Source organism: Podarcis filfolensis (genome assembly GCF_964270895.1).
Source record: "Podarcis filfolensis genome assembly, chromosome: 16".
NCBI lineage: Eukaryota > Metazoa > Chordata > Lepidosauria > Squamata > Lacertidae > Podarcis > Podarcis filfolensis.
The window spans coordinates 39,668,119-39,682,124 of NC_139620.1; the positions used below are offsets into that span (position 1 = coordinate 39,668,119).

The 14,006-nt window shown below is 46.6% G+C and overlaps 1 protein-coding gene across 1 annotated transcript; it reads right to left on the reverse strand.

Moving 5' to 3' along the window:
* Positions 1 to 51: 51 nt before the first annotated feature.
* UBB (ubiquitin B) lies at positions 52 to 2,837 on the reverse strand. The gene is made up of 2 exons (XM_083590558.1): positions 1,689 to 2,837; positions 52 to 1,044 (listed from the first exon to the last, which is right to left on the reverse strand). The coding sequence occupies exon 2, from the start codon at positions 1,037 to 1,039 to the stop codon at positions 122 to 124; it is 918 nt and encodes a 305-aa protein (XP_083446684.1). The 5' UTR covers positions 1,040 to 1,044; positions 1,689 to 2,837; the 3' UTR covers positions 52 to 121.
* Positions 2,838 to 14,006: the final 11,169 nt, after the last annotated feature.

Sequence of the window (14,006 nt, forward strand, 5' to 3'; positions counted from 1 at the left end):
AAACATACTGATGCTAAATCACCAACCACCTAAAATGACGAAACAAGTACATTTGGGAATGCAACAGCTTTAATGAAACAAAGTGCAGTGAGGTTTACTTGGGTGGTTGTAAGTAGCAAGTTTAAATGCCACCCCTTAAACGTAGAACCAGGTGCAAGGTGGACTCCTTCTGGATGTTGTAGTCAGACAGGGTGCGGCCGTCTTCCAGCTGCTTGCCAGCAAAGATCAGCCTCTGCTGGTCAGGGGGAATGCCTTCTTTGTCCTGAATCTTGGCCTTGACGTTCTCAATGGTGTCACTTGGCTCCACCTCCAAGGTGATGGTTTTGCCTGTCAAGGTCTTCACAAAGATCTGCATGCCTCCCCTCAGGCGCAGCACAAGGTGGAGGGTGGACTCCTTCTGGATGTTGTAGTCAGACAGGGTGCGGCCGTCTTCCAGCTGCTTGCCAGCAAAGATCAGCCTCTGCTGGTCAGGGGGAATGCCTTCTTTGTCCTGAATCTTGGCCTTGACGTTCTCAATGGTGTCACTTGGCTCCACCTCCAAGGTGATGGTCTTGCCTGTCAAGGTCTTCACAAAGATCTGCATGCCTCCCCTCAGGCGCAGCACAAGGTGGAGGGTGGACTCCTTCTGGATGTTGTAGTCAGACAGGGTGCGGCCGTCTTCCAGCTGCTTGCCAGCAAAGATCAGCCTCTGCTGGTCAGGGGGAATGCCTTCTTTGTCCTGAATCTTGGCCTTGACGTTCTCAATGGTGTCACTTGGCTCCACCTCCAAGGTGATGGTCTTGCCTGTCAAGGTCTTCACAAAGATCTGCATGCCTCCCCTCAGGCGCAGCACAAGGTGGAGGGTGGACTCCTTCTGGATGTTGTAGTCAGACAGGGTGCGGCCGTCTTCCAGCTGCTTGCCAGCAAAGATCAGCCTCTGCTGGTCAGGGGGAATGCCTTCTTTGTCCTGAATCTTGGCCTTGACGTTCTCAATGGTGTCACTTGGCTCCACCTCCAAGGTGATGGTCTTGCCCGTCAAGGTCTTCACAAAGATCTGCATTTTCTCTGCAAGGGGGGGGGGAAGCAGCACAATTCAGATTTGGAAAAAGTCTCACTTTATTTAAGATGCCCCGACTTAAAACAAGAAGCCAGCAATCAACCCACTGACCAAACAATACCAACCCCGCTTGCCAATGGCAACGAGCTCCGCCCCCTTCAGACCAACAAGGCAGAAAGAGAGCAAGGATGCGCGCGCACCCCTAGCCGACGCCTGGCTACGTGACGTCACAGTGCCTGGCTGCGTCACAAGCGCAGGCGCGTTAACGGCCTTCGCCGTGTTGTTTTTCGTCTCTTCCTCGAGGCGGCCATTTTGGACCGCGGCGCCTTTAGGCTTTTTTGGCCAATTCGTACCCGAACTGGCACGCGTACACGTCGAAATGACAGCAACTCTTGAGGACCATATTGTGCCCCCTCGCTTAAAGGCTGATGACCCCTCAAGTACCAACCGGATTCCCTTCTCGCCCCGCCAAACCACGCCCTCCTCGCTCCGCTTTCGCCCCTCAGCCGCTTCCAAAGTATCCCTCACGAGCCCAAACACCCTTCAGAAAACAGCCCTTCCTCCTAGCCTGAAGGCAGCTTTAACGAAGAAGCCAAGCGGCAGAGGAAAAAGGAGAGAAATGAGCCCTATTTCCCAACGAAAAATATCTCACCGCAGAGCTCGAGCCGGTCCAAGCAGACAGCAAATTTCAGGCGAGGAGAGGCGATTTGTTCTAGCTGCGCAGCTGCCCGCGACCTCCTTTTATATAGGTTTTTCGCTGAACAATAAGATCACTCCGCCAAAAGAAAAAAACCCCACCAGCCAGCTGACGTAAGAAGGACTATTTTTCCGCCCCGCGCGTGCGCTCTGTCAAACCGTATGCTGAAGGGGAAAAGCAACAGAGGTGACGTCAGGAGCTTTGACCCCGCCTTTGTCGGGGGTTTTTTTAACTGGCAACGCGGAAGGATAAAACCGCCTCAGCTGCGCTAAGTTGTAATTGGCGGTTGGGGGAGGGGCAAAGCAAACAATGTGTGAGGAAGGAGCTGAGGCAAAAGCCCGGAGTGGGTTATTTTTCGCAAGCCTGGAATGGTTTGCAATAAATACTGTATATAATAATATTGTTCTTGTTATTACATATTTATTTATACCCTGCCTTTTCCCCTGACGGGACTCAAGGCAATTTACAGATTTAAAAAAAACTGCCAAAAACAGAAAAATCAGTTCATTTAAAAAATTTCACAATTAAACACTGATAAAATTAAAACTATATACATAAACTTATGCCTGAATGTCAGTAGCACAAGAGTCTGATCACTTTTGGAGGGGCAAGGTTGGGCCAAATAATTCATCCCTCAGCCATGCCCCCCCACTAGGCCCATGGCCTCAGCCTAACCTTCCTTGGAGGTTTGTGGAGGAAAAAAAGACACAGGAAAAAGACGGCCTCTCCACCATCTCCACCGTCCCTCAAGGAAAAGCGAGAGAGGAAGGAGGGAGTAGTTGAGGGGACATCTCTCTCTCTCCCCCCCCCCTTCCAACGCAAAGTTCAAAATTCATTCTTCTCCAGTCACAGTTGTGAATATAGGTTCACACGAATATCGTATTCTGCTGCACCTCCTCTCCCCCCCAGGAAAACCATAGCAAGGGTTGAGACAAATCTGGCCTCCACCATAAGCCAAGTGAAGGCCCTCATCCATCTGTCACTTGCTCCAGTGCTTTGCTTTTCCGCCTCCTTCCCAGTTCCTTTTTGCTTTCATGCAATGAGTGTTAGGCTACAAAGAGAACAATACAACCAGCCATGTGAACTTTTCTTTGGCCAGCCCTCAATCCAATCAAACAGCTGTTGCTGGGACTACTGCTGATCCTTTTTTCAGAGATCATGTGGGTTGAGATCATGTTTTTGAATTCTTCCCTTCTGTAAAAACTCCATGCCAACAAAAAACCAGCACAACTGTCTACTGAGTTGTGCTGAGTCCAGTACTCTTTCTCCCTCGGGATGACAAACAGCAAAATATCATTATGCTCTTCTCCTGATTGTGGGCTTCCCATAGGTGACTTGGACCACTGTGGAAAGTGTGCTAAACTAGATTGGCATTTGGTTTAAGCCGCAGGGTTCTTCCTTATGTTTTTATGTCCCTGGCACCCTACATTTCTAGTTGCGGGAACAGGCATTCAAAAGCTAATTTTCCTGTTTGTAATTTGAGTGACAGAGATAAGTTTCTCTCCCACTCTCAGGGCCAGCCGATGGAAGCTGAATGTTGGAGGAAGATTGAGGACAGAAACGCAGTGCACAGTTCAAACTACAGAATTTGACTCCATAAGATGCAGCGATTGCCACCAACTTGGATGACTTTGTCAGAGGATTAGACGTATTAATGGAGGATAAGGCTATTGACGCGGGTGGCACTGTGGTCTAAACCACAGAGCCTTGGACTTGCCAATCAGAAGGTCAGCGGTTTGAATCCCCATGACGGCGTGAGCTCCCGTTGCTCTGTCCTAGCTCCTGCCAAGCTAGCAGTTCGAAAGCATGTCAAAGTGCAAGTAGATAAATACCTTCTGGAAGGAAGGTAAACAGCATTTCCGTGCGCTGCTCTGGTTTGCCAGAAGCGGCTTAGTCATGCTGGCCACACGACCCGGAAGCTGTACGCCGGCTTCCTCGGCCAATAAAGCGAGATGAGTGCCGCAACCCCAGAGTCGGCCACGACTGGACCTAATGGTCAGGGGTCCCTTTACCTTTACCTGTAAGGCTATTGAAAGCTTCCAGCCACAACACCTATGGACTGCTTCCGCTATTGGAGGCAGTGCGCCTTTCAATATAATTTGTTGCAAGTCACAAACAGGGAACGCTGTTGTGTTCATCCCCTGTTTCTGTGCCTAGGTTGGCGTTGGCTGCTATGAAAACAGGATTCTGGACTAGATGGGCCTCTGTTCTGATCCTTGAAGGATCTTCTATCTCCTGAAAATGTGGGGCTCCGATTTAAACCATTTCATGTTGCTGCACACGTGTAAGACTCAGACATGAAGAACGGAGTCTGGATTCTGATAGGAATTCTATGGTCTTAGATATATGGTAATGTTCATAACCACACATACATAGATCAGCACAGGAAGACCAACCTGGAACCATTTTGATTCCTAAACTGACAAAATGTTTTCTCTGCAAGGTCAAAATGGAAAAGTCTCCCCATTGTCTCTTCCTTCACAAATCCTGTCTTAAGGGTATGTCTGTGTTTGAATAAGGGTGTGAGCCTTATCATTACAAAAGACTGGCCAGGCTCCTCAGGCAAACCAATCAAGTAAAAACAATATTGAAATTTCTGTTTTAAGGCCACCTTTTCTGTGATGTATCCGAGGGGTGGTCTTAGGTTACACCCCTCACGTGATGTATGTATGATGTTTCTGGGGGGTGGTCTTGATCTACAGGATGGCAATTTCAAAAGTCTTTATAAGCCCTTGCACAGCATTTTTGTGGGTCCTCCTCCTTTCCTGCGTGTGAGGGGAGCACCCTGTTGCAACAGATCAATAAAGATCAAGCTTACTAGCTGCTTTGCTTCTCAATAGTCTCTGGTTGGCCTCTGTTATTTTCTCCTACCAATAGGGAACCTATGTAAGGACTCTATATGGGCTCTTGGATATCCCATAAGGGAAAAGGGCATATTTTTATTTACAACAGGATCCAGAATCTACTCCCCCTCTTATTCATGCAGAAGCCATTTCCTCTTGCCTCCTTTTTGTTTATGCCCGAAAGGAAGTAGCTGCCGGAAGTAGCTGCCTGAACAGCTGACTAAGCCACCAATAAGCTGAAAAACAGGATCAGCAGCAGCCCCAGCAACAGCTGTTTGATTGGATTGAGGGCTGGCCAAAGAAAAGTTCACATGGCTGGTTGTATTGTTCTCTTTGTAGCTCATGGGGGTTCCCTTTGGAGCCTCTGTGAATTGGAGGCCAGGGCTGTATTAACAAAAGCAGATGCAACCTTCCAAAGTTGCAACAAAAAAACCAAAATACTTCTGAGACTAACTGAGCTTCAGACACGTCTGGTTTTGAAACTGTTTTCCTGTTGACAAATTCTAGCCATGTTGGCTTGTTATAGTAAACATACAAACAGTTTAGTCTTTAAGGTGGCATAAGACTCTCACCATGTTTTTGACATTTGCTCATTTACAAATACAGGTTTGGGTCTAGGTCTGAGCATGCAGCACCAGTTTCCCCAAATGCTAACACTATGTCCCACCTGTGAAAACTCAAAACTTTTGTCTCCTTCACTAGCTACAGTCATATCCACACCATACATTTAAAGCACATTTTGCCAAATAATGAGGAGAACTTGTAATAGGAATTTTATGGTCTTAGATATATGGTAATGTTCATAAGTGTACCAACCAAGCACATACATAGATCAGCACAGGAAGGCCAACCTGGAACCATTTTGATTCCTAAACTGACCAAATCTTTTCTCTGCAAGGTCAAAATGGAAAAGGCTCCCCATTGTATTTTCCTTCACAAATCCTGTCTGTGTTTGAATAGGGTGTGAGCCTGTGACCTGGCCAGGAACTAAGTATTTATCATTACAAAAGACTGGCCAGGCTCCTCAGGCAATCCAATCAAGTAACCTGCTAGACAGGAGATAAACAACAACAGGAGAAAAACAATATTAAAATTTCTGTGATGTAGGTGGGATGTATCTGAGGGGTGGTCTTAGGTTACACCCTTCTGTGATGTATGTATGATGTTTCTGGGGGTGGTCTTGATCTACAGGAGGGCAATTTCAAAAGTCTTTATAAGGCCTTGCACACCATTTTTCTGGGTCCTCCTCCTTTCCTGCGAGCGAGGGGAGCACCCTGTTGCAACAGATCAATAAAGATCAAGCTTACTAGCTGCTTTGCTTCTCAATATTCTCTGGTTGGCCTCTTGGATACCCCATAAGGGAAAAAGGGCATATTTTTATTTACAACAAACTGTAGTTTAAATGATGCTAGAAATTATAGCTCTGTGAGGGGTAAACTACAGTATCCCAAGATTCTTTGGGGGAAGCCATGACTGTTTGGGATAAATCATAGAAACTCCTTGTCCAACCCCCCACAATGCAGGAATCCCAGCTCAAGAATCCCTGACAGATGGCCATCCAACCTCTGTCCAAAAACGTCTAAAGAAGGAGAGTCCACTACCTTCCCAGGTACTCCACTCCACCGTTGAATGGCTCTTATGTCAGGAAGTTCTTCCTCATGTTTAGTCAGAATCTCCTTTCTTGTTATTTGAATCCATTGGTTCACAATCCATGCAAACTTGCTCCTTCTTCCACGGGACAGTCCTTCTGATGGCTATCATATCACCTCTTGGGCTTCTCTTCCACAGGCTAAGTTCATAACCATTCGTCATAAGGCTTGGTTTTCAGATGCTTTATCATCTTGGTTGCTCTCTTTTGTATATAAATGTTCTTTAAATTTATGATGTGGGTGACTGTCCCAGTGCCCAAACTATTTATCTCTGGGTCCTCCACAAAGCAGATGCTATGCGTCCAGAATATAGCAGCCACCAGCCATCAAAACCAACAGAACTCATTTTAAGGAGGGTCAGGAGGGGTCTTGGCCTACCTATTTATTTACCCAGGCTACCTAGTTGTTATTATCTTTGAGTCTCAGCATTCTAACCTGTTACGTGTGTTAGTTTAATAGAAAATCATATAAATACTTATAAATTTAACTTTTGGAACATAGCTTTTAATTAAAGCATTTTACATATCTCTAGAAACACACTATTCAACTGTCCACGCTGACTGGGGCAGATGAGAGTTGGAGTCCAGCAACATCTGCAAGGACAGAAGTCCCCTCCCCCCCCCCCGAAATAGACTATAGAAGCTTCAGAATGACTTGCTTGTCATTTCATGTTTGGCCTGCGCGCATAGTGCTGAATTATGGCACTGAGAGAGGAGTCACAGCTTTACATAATGGGTTGCTTTGGTCATGTAATTGGTGGGGCCTGCCCAGTGGTTTGACTTCACCCCTGGAGATCATTGTTTCTGAAGGCAGATGGATGCCAACTTCCTTTCTTTTTCTGCCCCAAAGGCTTGTTTATTCAGGTGTAAATCAAATGCTCTACCATACGCTGGCAATAAAGCTGATAATATCCAGTTTGCAAAATTGCATGCTTTTCTTAAGCACTTAAACAGGCATTGGGAGCCTTCTGTGATTGTCCCAAATGCCAACCTTCTTATCAAGTTAGATTTGCACCCCAGATTGTAAGTGATCATCTCCCAACCTCCTGGCTTTTCTTAAACCGCCAGCCAAGGAGGTGTGGTTTGTTTGTTTGTTTGTTTGAAGTTCCTAAGGGGTTACTGACAAGAAGATCAGAAAGGGCAGGCATGCTTTAAATATATGGTGGGTGGGTGTGCGTGCAAGAAATACATCTTGTTTGCATTTCAGAAGTTTGCAGTCTGCTAGTGCAATTTGTTCTGTATTGTGCCTGAACCTGACATTTTAAAAAAATCAACACAAAACATTTATGGAAGAGCAAGAAGCCTCACAAATCCAGCACTGTAAATATGCTTCAGTAGTGTCCAGTTATCAAAACAAATGTTGCCAAACTTGTTTCCTCTAGATAAATTTGCGAATGCAGGAAATCAGCAGCATTTTCTGGAAAGTTTAAAGGAGAAGAAAAAGTGGAGATGCCGGGGATTGAACCCGGGGCCTCATACATGCAAAGCATGCGCTCTACCACTGAGCTACATCCCCTGGGCGGCAAAGTCACTTCCTACGAAATGGGATAGCAGAATAATTTAATACCAGGAGCTGTAATTTATGACATAATCGCAAAAGCGCCTAGGATTTGGTAGTGGTGAAGAAGATTATGTCGAAAAATGAAGGGGCGGGGGTGAAAGCGGCGGAGGAAATAAAATGTACATAACCGAATTAAAAGTTTAAGCGCTCACTGTGTGCGCCCATGCTGTGCAACGCTAAAGAGAAGCAACGCATTGCAGCGCACCTGCCGCGCAGCGCAGAACCTGCAGCACCTTAGCTGCACAAAGCCCTTTTCAAGAAGGGCCACGAAACAATGCAAGAAAGCTAGAGATGTGCTCGCACACCTTTGCACCTGGCGCGTGTCACTTCTTCGTGTCCGCGCGTGCGAATGGTAGCATTTCATGACTGAGCAATGGAGGCAAAGGAAGAAAGCACGCACTCCAGCAAACAGCATATTTTAACTGTAAAAAGGGCGAAAGGCTGCATTTCACCGAATACTGAACACCCCTCCCCCCCATTTAATTTTTAAAATGTGACGAAGAGTGTTGGGAAGAGGGAAAAGTAGAACCTCCCCGTCGGGGAATTGAACCCCGGTCTCCCGCGTGACAGGCGGGGATACTCACCACTATACTAACGAGGAAGAGCCTGGCGCAGGGATCAGAAAAACGTCACTTGAGGCGACAGTCGGGTGGATCTGCGCGCCGCCGCCTGGCAGAGAGGGCAAGCAGAGGGGGTTGCAAACACGAGGAGCGACTTCGGAGCCGCGAATGCAAAACCTGCGTTTTAGTTGCATTCATTCATTCATTCATTCACGCAAACAAAAGGTACAGTTAGTTCCTAGCAGACGAAAGGATAAACAGTCAGTTGCTGGGTTCACGAAGCCTCTGCAAAATCTAAATCTCACCAGTTTCTTTGTTAAGGCTGCTCACCCCGCCGTCCCAGGAAAACGTCCTTAGTTAATTGAAGCATTGCAAGGCGGCGAGAGGGGGCATTTAATGCTCCCGCTCCGGCCAACCTGAAATGCAATGAGATGCAATGTGAAAAACATGCAGTTGTAACATCCAGCTCCTCCTTTCTTTTTTTGCAAGGGCAGGCACTGCGCTGCACAAGACATTTCTGACCGCAGGAAAATGCCAGCTGGGGAGGCAAGGAGGTCTTTTTAAAAAAGCAAGGTCTGCCGAAACCCGGGATCGAACCAGGGACCTTTAGATCTTCAGTCTAACGCTCTCCCAACTGAGCTATTTCGGCAGATAAACGGTGCTTTTACCCGGCTGGTACTACTTCACTGTGATGTGTTTGCCTAAAGTTTATTTTGTTGTTAGTATTAATTGGCCCACTTCTTAAGGGGTATAACTTTGTATATATTTTGCTGTAAAATGAAAGTCTAAGCCTATTGCTCACATCTCTGTGCAGCATATGCCGCACCAGCTAAGCAAGTCTCAGCTCAGCTGCAGGGGCGGGTAGGAAAGTAAGGTTCAGCTGCCAGTTGGGTCCGCTTTTTGTACCTGAATAGCAGGAGGAGTCGCCCTTCCCTTGCCCTGGGCAGCAAAAGGGGGGTGTGGATTCCCTTAATAACACACTGCTCCGTGCGTGTTTACTCAGAGTAAAGTCTCCCCTCCCCTCCAACATTTCTCCAATGAGAACAGGGACATCCAAGGGAAAGTGGGACATTCTGGGATCAAATCAGAAACAGGGACGTCCCTGGAAAATAGGGACACTTGGAGGGTCTGGTCTCATTGAATTCAATGGCACATAATCCCAGGTGAGTATCAGACTGCAGCCTTACACAGGAGTAAGTCCCTTTGAGCTCAGCGAGACTTAACTCTGGCAGAGGATTGTGCCAAAACTGCTAGCTGGATATGTCTCTAAGAGGCTTACTGCACAACCTAGACTAACAAATTTATCATGGATCTTAAGCTTTTGTCAACTGGACTAGAGTCCGCTTGATCAGATGCAAAAAAATATTATTTTCAGCTGGCAGATATGCGTATAGATAGAGGTCTAGACACACTGCTCTTTTATAGGGAAGGAATTCAAGCATGAGCCATCATACTGCACCAGGTTGCACATGTTCTCGTAGAAGGACACAAAAATGTCTGCAAATGTGACATGAAGTCCGGCAACATCAACCCTGCTGTGTGGGAATCCTTTTCAGATGAGTGCAGTGCCTGGAGAGAGACAGCTCACAGCAGTAACCGTAGGAGGAATGATCGCTGGGAGGAGCGCAGGGAGAATAATGGAATCACAGAATCACAGAACTGTAGAATTGGAAGGGACCACAAGGGTCATCTAGTCCAACTCTCTGCAGTGCAGAAGAAACGCCATGATACGCCTGCAGCAGCACAACTGGATGCCTTCATCTGCCCCAGTTGCAACAAAACTCGTCTCTCCCGCACCAGTCCCTACAGCAGTGGCTTTCAGTCAGTGTGCTGTGACACCCTGGGGTGCCTTGAATGATGGCCAGGGGTGCTGTGGGCAGCGCTGGCCTCTGTCCCTCTTTCCTTTCCTCCCTCGCATCTCTGCCTCCCCAAGGCTTGCACAGCTTCTTGTTGCAGCAGCCCTGGCTACAGGCTCCGCAGGCGAATGGGCCTCTGGGGCTGGCCAGGGGGTGCTTCCCAGGCCCCTGTGGGGCAGGGTGAGGATGCTCCTCTCTTGGGGGCAGCTGAGGCAGCTGCAGCTGACCAGAGGACTCCCAAAGAGAGGGGAGAGAGGAGGCTGAGGGAACCCTCCACAAGGGAGGGTGTTAGAAAAAGGGTGAGAGGCTGCCAGCTCTGCAGGCAAGGGGGGACCTAACTGGGCTCCTGAGCGCCACAGGGGAGCCGCAGAAAGGATGGAGTTGGTCAAGGGAGCTGCGGACTCCGAAAGGATGAACACCTCTGTCCCACAGTCACAGCAGGCACTGTAACCTCCCAACAGTTTGACTTCACCCCCAAAGGCGCACTCCTCCATTGTCTCCCAGACGGACACCAACAAGAGAGATAGATAGATAGATGGGCATGTGTGTAGAGGGAGAAAAAATGTAAATACTGGGGTCAAATGAAAATGAAATCTGAGTCTGTGACAAATTAAAGGTTAAATGCATGCAAAAGAAGAACAAGGGAATGCTGGGGGCGTAGTGTATCTCGATTTCATTATGGCTTTTGACAGTGGCCCCCATCATATTCTTGTGAAGAAGCTGGTAAAAATGTGGATTGAACGAGATAACTATTAGGTGGATTTGTAGCTGGTTAACAGACAGAATCCAAAGAGTACTAATTAATGGGAGGGTTATTGGGTTGTGGGGGGTTTATTGGGTTGTTGTTGTTTTGATTGCGTATCTTGTGGCTTTACATTGTGATTTTATTCTGTGAACTGCCCTGAGACTGCTGGGTATTGGGTGACATATCATTTCAATAAATAATCATAATCATCCTAGGAAAAAGTGATCCGTGGGGTGCTGTACGGTTTTGTCCTGAACCCATTGTTGTTCAATGTCTTTATCAATTACTTGGATGAAGGAATAAAGGGGATACTCATTAAATTTGCAGATGACACCACCTGGGAGGGGCAGCTAATGCCACAGAAGACAGAATCAGGATTCAAAATGACCTTAGCAGGTTGGAGACCTGGGCCTGAACTAACAAAACGAATCTTAATAGGGACAAATATAAAGTTCTGCACTTAGGCAGGAAGAACCAGATTCACAAATATAAGATGCAGAAAAGGATCTTGGGGTCTTGGTGGACCACAAGCTTAACACGAGTCAACAGTGTGAGACAGCAGGGAAAAAAGTGAATGCTATTCTAGGCTGATTCAACAGAAGTATACCTGGAATCCTGTGTCCAATTGTGGGCACCACAATTTAAGAAGGATGTGGACAAGCTGGAACATGTGCAGAGGAGGGCAACCAAGATGATCAAGGGTCTAGAAACCAAGCCTTACTGAGGAACGGTTGAAGGAGCTGGGTATGTTTAGCCTGGAAAATATTCATATATCTTAAGGGTTGTCACATGGAGGAAGGAACAAGCTTGTTTCCTCCTGCTCTGGGGGGCAGGACTTGAACCAATGGCTTCAAATTACAGGAAAGGAGATTCCAACTAAACCTCAGGAAAGAGCTGTTTGACAGTAGAACGGACGCCCTTGAGAGGTTGTAGACTTTCCTTCCTTGGAGGTTTTGAAGCAGAGGTTGGATGACCAGCTGTCCTGGATTCTTAGCTGAGATTCCTGCATTGCAGAAGGTTGGACTAGATGACCCTTGGGGTCCCTTCCACCTCTACAATTCTATGACTCTATGACAGTGACTGTTCACAGGCCTGGCACCAGAGGATGGTAATGCTGGGCATTTGCCAGGGTCTCAAGGCAAAAGAGGGTCCACAGTGCTACAATTTCCACTTTGTCCAAAGTGTCGAAGAATTCAACCTCAGACGATTCTCAGTCTGATGCCCCCCCCATGCCAGGTGAGGAGGCGCCCCTGGGTCTTGGGCTCAGAGCCAGGTGGGAATCTTCCGCACTCGGCCATGAAGCTCACCGTGTGACACTGGAGCTGTCACTCTCCCTCACATCACAGGATTGTTTCATGTACACCACCTTGAGCTTCTCGGATGGGAAATAATAAGTTTAATTAACCACCATCATATTCATCCCAGAAGCAGCACAGAACTTTCGCAATAGGAGGAAATGAGTGATGTTATGCTAAGCAAATTAACACACAGGGCAGGAAACATTTTTTATTACTTGCACAATAATTAAAAGCTGTTAATTAGCAGCAATTATCTTCCTTATAGCTCCAGTTAGTATATATTTGAGGGCTGAGGGCTGGCACCAAGATCCAGAGCTGCAGTACAAGAGGAAAAATTTCTGATGCATGAGCTCAAATAATTATAGATTATTTAAAATTACCAGAAGTGTCTTGCCAGGGGCAAATAAGTAACGATAACTCTGGAAAGAAATTGCAGATAAATTCCCCAGGATTAAGTACAAAATGCACACACAAAATAAAACAAACCCAACACACTATGATTTCATGCCCCCCATAATCTACTACTTTTATCTTTTTTGCAAATTAAGCAATCCTTTTTTTCAATTTTTCTGCATTTATAATCTATTTTGCAAGCCAATGCTTCCTACGGAAAATTAGAAGAAAAGCACGACTCAATAATAATAATACTGTAATATTACCGGTACTTATGCCCAGCCTGCCCTTTTGGTTAGAGAGGAGGAGAAAGATGAGAAACACCATAATCCTTAACATGTTGCCGAGGAGGAAAATGATCTGCAGCCTCCCCGTCGGGGAATCGAACCCCGGTCTCCCGCGTGACAGGCGGGGATACTTACCACTATACTAACGAGGAACTACGGAAACCAAGGCTTTCACAAATCGCTGATAAAACAAGCAAGAATATTTCCAAGTCTTTTTCTTTCTTTTGGCAGCTTTGCAAAGTAAAGCAAGTTACCCCGAAGTGCAGCCCGACGTGGCATATAGCTGCATACGGTCCATATGCAGTTGGTTGGTTGGTTGTAAGTAATATGAAACAACAAACCCTGCAAAGACAGGAAGCCGTTCGAAAAGCATTGGCATCGATTGCATTAAAAGGAGGAGGAGGAGGGAACCGTTGCTGCGTCTGCACTGGAGCTTCTGTGCATGACTTCTGCAGCTTTAGATTCCATCTTGCTCCTTCGAGGTTAGAGAAGGACGTAGCATGAATTCAGATTGAAATGCCAGAAATGAAAAAAGGAAACGAAAAAAGTAAAGATAAAGAGGAACCTTTTGGAAAGGGGAAACAGACCGGCGGAATAGTCCAATTTACATTGTAAAAGCTTCCTGAGGCCCCTTCGCCAGTCGCGGGGATGTAGCTCAGTGGTAGAGCGCATGCTTTGCATGTATGAGGCCCCGGGTTCAATCCCCGGCATCTCCACTTTTCTTTCCCTTCCATTTGTTACATTTAATTTATGAAATAGAATAGGTCTTTTGCCTTTCTTTGCACGCGGTCGATTCAATTTCTATCTCATGTTATTTTGTTTTTTCTTTTGGCAATGCTGCAAATATGCCATCCCCTAAACCAGGGAAATTAAAATGCAGTCTGAGGCAACCCAAAAGGGTCTTAAGAACACCCACATCATTATAAAGATTTAAATCTTTTCTTATTCTTTTCTTATTATTGGCAAATAATGGGTGTTGGTCACTAGGTAGCACAAAATACAGCCACAGTGTGTTAAGGCAGGAAGTAACAGCAGACTTAAATAATGAAGCCAAGATGCACGACTTGCAAGGGCTCTGGGTG

What these genes read in the sequence shown, in the direction of transcription:
- UBB (XM_083590558.1), bottom strand. Translation starts at nt 1,039, where the DNA reads ATGCAGATCTTTGTGAAGACCTTGACGGGCAAGACCATCACCTTGGAG.